At 36.5% G+C, this 11,918-nt stretch overlaps 3 protein-coding genes across 3 annotated transcripts; 1 reads left to right on the forward strand and 2 right to left on the reverse strand.

Moving 5' to 3' along the window:
* Positions 1–979: 979 nt before the first annotated feature.
* Positions 980–3,298, reverse strand: LOC107866748 (bZIP transcription factor 60). Its single transcript, NM_001324919.1, is given in 3 exon segments — positions 980–1,417; positions 1,634–1,857; positions 2,897–3,298. Coding segments are annotated over 3 exon segments (861 nt in total). The 5' UTR covers positions 3,286–3,298; the 3' UTR covers positions 980–1,169.
* Positions 3,299–4,543: 1,245 nt separating this feature from the next.
* Positions 4,544–8,645, reverse strand: LOC107866747 (mitotic spindle checkpoint protein BUBR1). The gene is made up of 11 exons (XM_016712704.2): positions 8,028–8,645; positions 7,747–7,806; positions 7,486–7,630; positions 7,230–7,387; positions 6,187–6,268; positions 6,034–6,100; positions 5,908–5,962; positions 5,404–5,569; positions 5,222–5,307; positions 4,945–5,022; positions 4,544–4,864 (listed from the first exon to the last, which is right to left on the reverse strand). The coding sequence occupies exons 1-11, from the start codon at positions 8,216–8,218 to the stop codon at positions 4,801–4,803; spliced, it is 1,152 nt and encodes a 383-aa protein (XP_016568190.1). The 5' UTR covers positions 8,219–8,645; the 3' UTR covers positions 4,544–4,800.
* Positions 8,646–9,923: 1,278 nt separating this feature from the next.
* LOC107866746 (calvin cycle protein CP12-3, chloroplastic) lies at positions 9,924–10,933 on the forward strand. The gene has a single exon (XM_016712703.2). The coding sequence runs from the start codon at positions 10,439–10,441 to the stop codon at positions 10,802–10,804; it is 366 nt and encodes a 121-aa protein (XP_016568189.1). The 5' UTR covers positions 9,924–10,438; the 3' UTR covers positions 10,805–10,933.
* The last annotated feature ends 985 nt before the right edge of the window (positions 10,934–11,918 follow it).

Genomic DNA, 11,918 nt, shown 5'->3' on the forward strand with positions numbered 1-11,918 from the left:
AATGTGCATAAATAGATCGATTGATTGCACAATCCTCAGAACACAGTATCAAAAAAGTTATAGTCCCTGTCCTTCATTGAAAAATGATGCTACGCTTTATGTTAAATCAATTTTATCTTATTTCTTAGTTACCTCATTTGTTATTAACAAATTATAAAACTGTTTGAAAAACATATATAGTTCGATTTATTACTACATCAAACTTGATTTCCCTCAAATTTTCACAATGACTGTATTGACACTTGCAAGCAAATATTACTATTAGGATTATAAAAACACGATGATCATCATTAGCCAAGAGGTGTGAGTAATAAAGTTCATGTAGGAATCGGCAAAGGAATATGCCCTTGAGGATAGTTACGTAAATTCGGAGTCCCACGGGCAGGTTGAGCAATGTGGATATTCACCTAGAATACCCTCACCTAACTTGTCGATGGGGACAAAACTTCCTCAGGAGCATTTTCGTATTTGACAACCAACTTTGATCTTTATGATGGCATCAGGAGCCTGTTTTCCATCTTAATTTTCCAGCAGCGCCCCCAGTTTAATATTTTACCCATTGCAAAAGACATTTCCTTCTTTCTCCAATGTTGCCCACGCAAAAGAGAGAAGAAAGGAGGGCGTGCAGACATTTGCGGAGAATGCTTGCCCCTGCCACTTTTCTTTCCCCATTATCTCAGCCTTCAACTCGTCAAATATACTTTTTGGACCGCCCAAGCCCTTCAGAGAAAGGAAATAAGAGAAATATAATACAAGGTGGTTCGATCCACCATCAAAGTTTGGAACACATTTCAAGATGCTAAACGTTAATCCATTCATAGTACTGGAAATTTAGGAAGCAGGATGATCTGCTGTCCTAGTAGGACGGCTCCCAAACCACAAAGCCTCAGCTACCACTATGGAGCTAAAAGGATATGGAGAAAAGCAAAATGAAGACGAGCAAATTTCAGCTGGAACTGTTAAAAAGCTGCATAGATCTAAATATAGCTCATAAGTCATTAATTAATAACAGCGTACTATGTCCTTCAGATGTCAAAGAAAGACTCATACACAGAGTCACTGATACAAACTAAAGAACTAAAAGGAACCATGATCCACCTAAGGGAAAGGATTTGATCAGAAAGAGTCACATCACATCCACCTAAGGGAAAGGATTTGATCAGAACGAGTCACATCACAATTCCCAAAGAATGGGGGTTGAACTTCATCCTCGATCTTGAAGCTTTGCATCTTTTGCCCATCATGAAGGACAGGAACGCCAAACTCCGACTAGTCTTTTTTCCTCTCTTTATTGGAACCAGAAGCCCGGGGTTTCTGCTTCCCTGATTTTCTTCTGGAATTGACCAGGTTTGGCTGGGTAGAATGAGCAGGCATGAGATGCCCAGGAACCAAAGCAGGGAACCCAACAGCAGGGATTCTGCAAATTCATATTGCATCTATTAATATAGGCATTTAGAGAAAATAATGAACCTTCCTATTCAACATAACCATGGCAAGCTAGAAAAATGTCAGACATTCCCGTCTGTTTCTTGCTTCAAAAGTTATCCAGACGCCAAGTCCGGGAAATTTTAGCAGCAAAAAGTGGTATAAAGAACGCATTTTAGCCAAATGACAAGATGTTTCTTATGCTTACCCAACAAGAGCACGGCAGACTCCTGCTTGGTCATAGAAACACCATTAGCACTGCTATTCTGCAAAGAGAAACGCAAAGCTTGATTTTCTGCAAGACAACACTGGAGAACAAACCCCAGCCTCTTGCACTCTGATTCGAAGTATTTACTCTTCAACTCAAGATCCCTAACATACAACTTCCTCCTCTCTCGTGACCTCACAGCTGCATCTCTGTTCCTCAATTGCCTGGAGATAAAAATTTAAGCTTTTGATTAAAATTTTCTTTAAGCTGCTATATACATAACAGATTAGATAAATGCAATGCTATCATCATCATCTTGATGGAGAACAGGAGAGGGTGTATTAAAATGCACATGATAATATGCAATTTTAAGCACGGCGAACTGCATGTTCTTCCTCAATATACTATATACATCACACACTAAAAAAGTGCAATCTTTTAAGAACGTGGTTTTTTCTTCTAAGAAAAAGTCCAGACCAGCTGCTATTCAGCAAAGCTTCCCACTTGGTGGTGTGTCCCAGCTTCACTCACAGTAGCCCAGGAAGGCGCTGCAGCGTATCCTGGCTCAGTTCACGGTCACAAACTAATGGAAAAGTTGAGCCATCATGTGCTTTGACAAAATCAGTATTAACAAATTTAACTTGGAAAAAAATAATCATATTTTTGTTTCATAATCAATAGACAATGAACATTATGTTATAAACATAGCACAAATCAAATTATAAACGCAATCAACGTGCGATGTCAAATTATCACAGTGTCAATCATATTTTTGTTTCATAATCAACAGACAATGAACATTATGTTATAAACATAGCCCAAATCAAATTATAAACGCAATCAACGTGCGATGTCAAATTATCACAGTGTCATAGAGAGGAACGCGTTTAAAAATAGTGATTCACGAATTGGCTAGAAGGCACAATGTGGATTGGCTTTTGCATAACACTTACTACTAATGAAAAAGAAATGGGGGGGGAGGGGGGGGGGGGGGGGAACAACTGCAACGATATTTTCAAACCGCATCAGACCTATTTATTTCATTTACTAAGCATGATTTGCACTAAAAAAGATATCAAAACAAGGATTTTTTTCCAGCAAGTCAACCAATTTCAAAGAAGAGAGACCATACAGCAAGAAAAGTGAAAGAAGCCACAGTGTAAATCATGAGCTAGTAGAAGAGTTTCGAACAAGGAGAAGTATTATGAGTAAACAAAGAGAATAAAGTACAAAGGGAAAAAGTCAAAGCTTTAGAGCGGATACCTCTTTCGCTTCTTATCTATGGGGTCATCGTTGTTCAGTTCGTCAGCGTCAGAGGGCGAGTGAGAGACCTTGTCCTTGTCGTCCTCGGATCCACTAGAAACCTTGGAATCGGGGAATCCAAAGGCTTCTTCTTCAGCAGAGGGAGATTGATGGGACTGAGCAGGTGAATCAACCAGCACATCAGAGAGAAATTCGGCCGCAAATTGAGTATCAGCTTGATCTTCAACATCGTCGTCGTTCATGAGAAGCTGCTCGATATCCTGGAAATTGGGTGCAGAGGGATCGGGATCATGAACAGTGAAGAGATCATCGTGTAGAACGTTGTGGAAGATGTGATCTACATCGTCCCAGTTGATGTGCGCAACGATATCATCGATGTTATCTACCATCGCCTGTTGGACCAGCAATACGGACGGGGGAGATTTGGGTCGAGGTTTGGGGGGATAATGAATAAGATTTTTTCGGGTCCTGTTACGTTGGATGGGGCCAATTTAATAATGACCGTGAGGTATCTTAGATGTTAAGGACTTTCAAGGTAATTAATTGCAAGCTATTACTATGTCATCCAGCCAATAACAATTCGACTTTGCTTCTCCTTATTTTAATTTTATTACTACTACTTTTTTTTCCTTATCTTTTCAAAAAAAAACTATCAAGTACTTCCTGTAATTTGGGTATATCTTTCGAAGAAAAAATATTCCTTCCTAAAAACAAGTTATGTGATTTTATTAACTTATCTTAGTAAATACTTTAAAAAAAAGATATAGTAATTCTTTGGTACTAATTTCTTATTTATGTAAAAAAAATATTATATAAATAAGGATAAAATTACAGATAGCACACTTGTTTTAATAGAAAAAATAATAATAATACCTCTTATATTTCGATTTTTTTCCCTACTAATATATCAAATTTTTACTATATGGTTCTCCTTAGAGGATAATGCTCACCTTTTTCTCCCATACCTAACTAATCTCTTCAAATTATATTAACTCTGAAAGCTTTACTTTTGAGAGAAATAACCCAATATTTTTAATGGTAGTGTTAGATCAAACGAATATTATTACACCCCGCAATATCACCAACAACCAGAGTCTTGGGTTCGAGTCTCCTTAGGTACAGAGTCGTTAGGACACGTTTTACTCACAATGTGGGACTTCCCGGCGTGAATCCGAATTTAATCGGATTTCAATGTGAGTATCGGACACTGGATAAAAAAACGGGAAAAAAAAAACAATATTATTATGCATCACATATTTTCTCCGGAATACCCGCTTGATTGTTTGATGAAAACCTCTTTCAAGTTTCAGCTTAAGTGATCTTGTCTCGGCTGCTTATAGTAATTGACTAAGATCTCATTTCAGAGTTACATGTAGAACTTGGATGTGATTTTTAAACTAGTTAGCATTTTGAACTTGTAGCTATTATTTATGTGATGTGATTCACATACTGTATATTTATATTACACGCTTTAAATATAACAAGGTTTTAAAGACAGGCTTTTGAAGTCCATAACTTAATGTAGTAAGTTACTCTTTCAACAGAAGGAAATAGTAATCCACAGTGAACGCGCCTTGCTATTTTTGGTCTTTGAACAACACCCTCAATCCACTAACAAAATAAGAAAGAGGAAAAAGAAGGGGAAAGTGAAAGAACTCTTCAACCAAGAGCAAAATTATTATAAAGCACAATTTGTCAACTACATCAATAACTCTTGCAATCATATAAAATCATTCCTTAGGATTTTTTGGCTCAAGCCTGCCAAAACCAAAGATACAATATGTCTCCTTTGACCACTCCACTCAATATACTTGGAACATTTGTAACGCGCTTGCACTGGGGAATTGTCTCATACTTTGAGATAGAGAAATCTCATCACACAATGATAACTTTCTTCTGTCCGATCATCTAGGTAATGAGCTCGGTGGAAAATAACGCAGTGGATTCTCCCTCAGCAACTCAGTCTCCCTGCAAACAAGTGCATTGTCAAAAAGATGCATTATTGCTATTGAAGTGAAGAATTAAAATGAAACCAAGTTGTTGCTTACTTTTTTATGTCTCTGTCATCTCCTCGTCTAAGCTGCAGACTAGAAACCTTTACAGCAGCAGAGTCCTTCTCCTGTGTTCTGCCAAAGATGAAGAGGCAAAAAAGAAAGTCAATCCAAAATTTCCTTCTATTGTGCTGAAAATCTTATAAACCAACACTACTACAATAGCTGGAAACTTTGATGTAAATCAGTGGTGTATGCTTGATGCAATTACACACTGTTAACCATGTGTTGTAGAGACACAGACTGAAAAGAGCATTGTATCTATGTAACTCACTTGGCACATTCCTCGTCCACAAAGATCTCTAGGCATGGAGTGGTGGTAGTAGCTGCTCGGTGTCTAAGCCCATGTCTTTGAGGAATCTGTAAGAAACATTTTTGTTAATGAGTTTTCTTGTTCCCATCTGCCCAGACCTAAAATTTGAGTATTGTATATAGACTCTCTGGACTCAAATGGACCTTATTAGATGTCCATTTCGAAGGGATTGCCTGATTCTCCTTGTTCCTATCTGCTCGGGCACCAAGACAGTGCCATGTGTTCTCTAGCTTTGGTATTTCTGATTGAGGAGTTGATGACATTCCAGCACTTGAATCTTTGTAAATGGAAATTAGGCTCCCCTGAGCTCTGCAAAATGGATAAGAATGAGCCAGTTTTTCTATTAGAACAAAGCATGCATAAGTTAAATACTCCCTGCAACCTTACGTTCCTTTTCCTTTACCTTTAAGTTAAGGATTATGCAGCAATAACACCCAAAATTTCATTTCCATATTGCAAAGGACTTAAGGTACTTAAAAGCAAATACTTGTCATAATCTGAACTCTTGCTTGACATGGCACAGCTGAACCATGTGATGATAAGAATAAGTAATAAGGACATAGATTTGGTTTAAAGCACAGTGTTACTATGAAAAATGCAGGGACACGAAAGTAACTTGGGAGGAAACCGTGGTGACTTGCACTTACCTATCCTGTTTCATTTTCTTCCGTGACAAGTCAGAGGTTCCCGTCATCTGATTTCCTGTAAAGGCAAGAACAATGTTAGCCAAAGCCACCAGACACCCTGAAGCTTCGACACAGAAATGCACTTACGAGCTTCCCCCCTAGCCAACAGTGTTCCAAAGCTTCTCATTGGAAGCTGGTGTTCTGCTAGCTCCTCCTGAAAATACAAAGTAAGTTGCCACAAATTCAAATTAAAGCAAACGGCAGTGGCCTTAGAAGAGGGTAAGTGTGAACAGTCGATACCTCTGTTACTTTGGGTCGCCCCATTGAACGACTGAGAAACTTCCTGTAGGATATTTTCAATTTCTCTTCAGGTTCTGCATTCCTGATTCACAGGAGACAACGAAATTTTAACCATAAACCAGCTGAGAGAGTCCGTACACACAGGTGGTTTACGAATGGATGAGAACAAGCAGGAACATCACTTGGTGAGACCAGTTTTTTGTACTCATATTTACTGTATCTTTAGAAATGTTCGTGAAAATTGTCTAAAAAGGGCAGCCCGATGCACTAAAGCTGGGCTATGCGCAAGGTTCGGGGAAGGGCCCGACCACAAGGGTCTATTGTACGCAACCTTTACCTTGCATTTCTGCCAGAGGCTATTTCCAAGGCTTGACCCCGTGTAACCTCCTGGTCACATGGCAGCAACTTTACTAGTTTCTCCAAGGCTCCCTTCTCTCGTCGTTAATTATACCGATACACTTTTAAGTTTTAGACTGGAAATAGATAATGGAAAAGACCCATTAGTGGGTAAGAGAAAAACGAGGAGGAAGCTCAAAAAAGATAAGCACAGTCTTGTTGAGTTAATTAATGCCTAAGGGGTCGTTTAGTTGCGGGTTAGAAAGTGAATTATTCATGTATTAAAATCAGCATAACTAGTACCATGTTTGATAGCATTTTAAGCATAAATTTCAGAGAGCAACGTTCTCGATATTAACATCTCAAACATTTGCAAACTGTTGAATATGTGGATTTTGGGGAAGCTTAACACATAAATCCCCCACCCCTACAATACACAATACTAGCATACAATTAATGCAAAAGCAGCTTCCATAGAAATCATTAGACTTAACATATGACATGCTACTTAAACAGAAATATCAGACAGCGACTCAACAACCCGTTTGAATGATGCATCTCACGTCATAGACAACATATATGCATTACATCTCCGTAACCAAGCCATGTTCACTTGCCTAGCGTCAAGTGAGACCCAATGTTAATTATGCAAGAACCTACCTTTCCAGCAAAAGATTAAACCAAGGCCCAGTGGGAACACAACTTACATAGATAGTCCCCGATTGAAGATCTCGTTTGCTGTTTTGATTTTATTTTGAGATTCCATGTGCAAAGCATAGGCTATGTAGAATGACGAATGTGTCAGCCCAATTTTGTTAGCCTCCAAAAAGCTATAAATCACTTCAGCATCCATACAATTTTCAGCCTGCAAAGAGCTATGAATAAGCAAACTCACGTACCAAACTGCATGATGAGAAGATTTAGGGGCAAAAGAATGGATGTGAAGAAAAACAAACGACGCACATATTCCAGCCAGACTTTCAAGTAACGGAGGTCATCCTTGTATCGTTCATCATGCCAAAAGGTACGGACACATTGTTCATAAATAACTATAAGTCCAGAACTGTCCCCACCGGGAGGGAAAGCCTCTTGCACCCATTTGATGCACCTTCCCAGTTATAATGATAAATTATGTCAGCAGTTGAATCAAAAACAGAGTTTCACTCATTAAATAGAAGGTAAAAAATTCAAAAAATATTTGTTTCCGAAAAGGAGAGCACTCACTGGATCCATGGCTGAAGAGGGTCTTCACCTTTGTACTGGTCAATTGCTTCGATCAACGCCCTAAGCAGAAAGAGTTGAATTCAAAAATTAATTAGGGATTTTAAAAATGCAGCAGTTGCTACTATTACTACATCGTAATCAAAGGCTAGTGTGGTATGTACAGAGGGAGTCACCAATCGCCATTCTAATTAGACTCATTTTACTCGTTAAATCTGTAAACAAATTTAAGACAGAAGAATTGAAAATGCAGGGAAAGAAGGCAAATGAATTTATAATGGAACCTTCGTTTGTCAAGAAGAGATTTCTTGAGATGATAATCGGTAGTGGACTTAAGAGCATTGTTGAGGAGATTAACGTTGCGGCCTCTCTTCAAAGGTCTGACATTTTCCTTGAAGAGTTCCCACTCGTGACCCGTCTCTTGCTTTGACGCTAAGAATTCCGTCTCTGGATCCAATCCTACTACCTTCTCCATTCTTTCTGATACTTCTTCTTTTCTTCTTCTTCCTGCCAATAGAGAGAGAGAGAGAGGGAGAAACAAAGAGCCCTTAATCCTTACCCAAATTTGAATTTGAATTTGTCTTACTACTGACTCCCAAAACCCTTCCTTTCATAGCCGTTGGCCCGACCGCCCTCCTTTCCACTATATGCTTAGTTGGTGGGTCCCACCATGAGATATAACATAATGTTTTTTTTAGCAAGTGCGCTACTACAAAATCGGGCCACGGTACAATTTTTTGGCGATTTAGAGTTTTGGACCGTTAGAATTTACAATACACCGATGAGTCCATAACAAAATTGACGTATGATATTGGTTAACAAATTAGAATTTATAATTAACAATTTATTGATATCGAAAAGAATTAGAGGGTGTTAGAATTAACTTTCTTTTCTTTAAGATAATTTTAATTGTTATGTACATTTTAATTATTCAAAGTGTTTAACAAAGACACATAGTGTTTCCTTTAAGCTTAAGAAGTTACAAAAAAAGTTAATAGCGAAGTTTTGATGTTTACCTTTTAGGTTATAAGTTACTTAAAAATATTAATCCAAACACCTCCATACTCAATTTCCTTATCGATAAATCGCAACCCATTAGAATTAGCATACATATTATTAATCCTAATGCCCCCATTAACTCATTTAGTATTTTGATTTATGTCACTTACAACATTTTTCTTTGTCACTGCATTTAACAACGTGAAAAGAAGTCATATTTTCTATAAGAAGCATAAATTTTATTGAAAAATAAGATATAGCGGAAGGTTAGTCAACACACAAACCAATAACCATTCGGTAATTGATAACAGTTATTGAATCAACTGATATTCAATTGGCTGACTAGTGGAGTCGTATATTTAAAAATAAAAAATCGATAACCCAAATATTAAGTTTAATTATAGATGTGATTCACTCAATAAACATCGCTAGTAGATCATGAGAATTTACACTACACATAGAGCTTAGGATTATATGTTTAGCTAATAGTAGAGGCACACTCCTATCCACTACTCATCTATCTTAATGTACGCCCTTCGTATCTTTCTACCTAGGGTCATATTCTCGGCAAACTATAATTGATTCATGTCATGTCTAATCACCTTACTTCAAAATTTCTTCAATTTATTTCTGGATAACATTTTCTTAATGATCAATTGAATTGTCATGGACCGTTAATTGATTAATCGATAACAAATATTTTGAGAAAATTCAATGTTTGAAAACTTGAGTTTTATTGGTTTGATTTGATTTATAAATTTTAAAACTCAATATAATTAATTCACTTTGTTATTAAAAAATCCAAATCAAAGTGTGACCCTAATAGATGTTCGGACATGCGATATGAAATTATGTTCTTAAATCAACATTTGAATATAAAATTTGGATCGTGATTTCAAGTTTCAAATTCTCCAATAAATGTAATTTATAATTTTAAATAAAAAAATAATTATATAAATTGATCCATGGGTTATATTTGTAAGAAAGACTCATCGTGAGAAGATTGTTCATACAAGTGAAAAAATTATGTTAAAGAATAATGATAATAGTCTATAATCGTAAATGTTTATTTATTAAAAAAACAAGAATATGCAATTTATCAATATAGTATCTTAAAATATTATGCTATCCTATTTTTAAATTATAATTTACTCATTTGATAGTAAAATAGAAGAATTGGAAAAAATTTAATAATTTTCATCTCTTGTGAAATTTTCATATTTAAGAAAAAAAATATAATTTAAAGACCCAAATTGCATATTAAAACAAAACTCCAACTTCATATCTAATAATTTAATACCAAATAATTTCAGATGACAGCTACAATCTTACATCAAATAATTTTTCCATATGCACGTCTAAACGGGTGATTAAAAAGTCCGCTGGAAAGTGAAACAAGAGGAGAAAAAACGCCAAAGGTGGAAGAACAGTTCCCGTGGGCCCCAAACTAAAGTGGGAACCTTATCCCCAGACACAGAAATACCCCACGACGTCGTTTCATGCTAGCTGAGAGCTGTAGTAAATGATGCTATTTCGTGCCCTGAAGAAATAATGGTGATTGAGATATGACATTGTCCTAATATTCACAAGAAACCCGCACATTTTTACTTTTTCATCGGATAGATAGATCCACAGCACCTCTTAAATTTGATCCCCCACCCCCCCAAAAAAAAAAAAAAACCTGTTCATTGTTGTGATGGCTGCTGTGAACTTGAAGGTGGTACCATTCCCAATTGAAGTTCCCAGTACGATGAGGAAAGGAGTGCAGAAGGTGAGGACGATGAGTAACAGCGGATCGGCAGGAGGAGTACCGAAGTATAAGGGGACGCAGATGAGGGAGAAGCAGCTGACGGAAATGATAGAGAAGAAAGTGAAGGAAGCTAAAGAGGTTTGCGGGGAAGACGCAAGGTCTGCAGAGTGCAAGGTGGCGTGGGATGAGGTGGAAGAAGTTAGCCAGGCTAAGGCTCATCTGCGCATCAAGCTTCAGCTCAATGAAGATCCTCTTGAACCTTACTGTCAAGATCACCCTGAGACTGAGGAGTGCCGCACCTATGAAGATTAATTAATTAATTAATTGTAATATGTTGAGTTGCTTTGTTGTACTCAATTATCGATCTATTGTATTTCTCTCATCTCCCGCTGCAAAAAGTTTACTGCTAAATAAATGGAAGGTCGAACCTTTCCCTGCTTACATGATTGAATCTAATTATTACTCTATTATTAAAGCCAATCACTCTACTAACATCACATCTGCCCGGCCGTCTCTACTTCTCCTAAATAGTAGTATGGTTTGGATATATTCTACCCGGATATGTTGTTAGTTTTGCAAATAAATGTTTCTCGTATTTGTTATTACTGAACAGCTCGTGGAACAATTGTCCATCAAATTTACCTATTTACATCAGAATTGTTTATATTTTACTTCAGAAAAGTTTATATTCGTTATACTTTTTCAAACAAATTTCCCATTGTTAGACTGCTGTTCAAATGTAGTCAAGGGTGTGGGCAAATTAGACGATTAAATCTAGCTATTTTTTGAAGTATAAGAGATAACAGAGGACAAATTACACTTAAATAAGTTTTTTCTTTAACCACAAGTAATTTAGTCTCACCTCTAATTTTGAAAAATTCAAATCAAATATTGATCTATTTTTGTTGAAGTGTATACTTGAAATATTAAACTAAAATGTTACATAATACTACTAAATTGACAAAATAAACATTCCATGAACATGATATAAACCATTAAGTGCCTTTTTCTTTCATCTCGCCAATTAGATATTTAACCAATTTTATCGTGTACTCGCACTTACATACTCCCTCCGTGACATTTTACGCGTCTCAAATTGAGATGACACAACTATTAAGAAAACAATAATTGGTAAAGTAACTTTATCATTTGACCTGTCTTAATTGTGTCTTGTTGTTAGTTTCAATATTGATGGATGACTAATACCAAAACACCATTTATATTCATAATGATGTACTCTTAATGATACTCCTAATAAGGAGTAATCAATTACACTAGGGGTACAATGAAAAATAATTGTCTTATCTTGATAAGTAAAAAAGAACAAGTAAAATGAAACAACAAATTAAAAAATTTGGAACTAATAAAATAAGTACAAATGTGTAAGAAGATTTAACAAGTAAAAGGTTGCGGAATGAAGTTATTT

The sequence above is a fragment of the Capsicum annuum genome, chromosome 4 (assembly GCF_002878395.1).
Source record: "Capsicum annuum cultivar UCD-10X-F1 chromosome 4, UCD10Xv1.1, whole genome shotgun sequence".
In the NCBI taxonomy this organism is placed as follows: Eukaryota; Viridiplantae; Streptophyta; class Magnoliopsida; order Solanales; family Solanaceae; genus Capsicum; species Capsicum annuum.

What these genes read in the sequence shown, in the direction of transcription:
- LOC107866747 (XM_016712704.2), bottom strand. Translation starts at nt 8,218, where the DNA reads ATGGAGAAGGTAGTAGGATTGGATCCAGAGACGGAATTCTTAGCGTCA. An exon ending in CGAAATGGACATCTAATAAG is followed by an intron (nt 5,308 to 5,403) that starts GTCCATTTGAGT and finishes TGTTTCTTACAG; the next exon opens with ATTCCTCAAAGACATGGGCT. An exon ending in GATGACAGAGACATAAAAAA is followed by an intron (nt 4,865 to 4,944) that starts GTAAGCAACAAC and finishes ACTTGTTTGCAG; the next exon opens with GGAGACTGAGTTGCTGAGGG.
- LOC107866746 (XM_016712703.2), top strand. Translation starts at nt 10,439, where the DNA reads ATGGCTGCTGTGAACTTGAAGGTGGTACCATTCCCAATTGAAGTTCCC.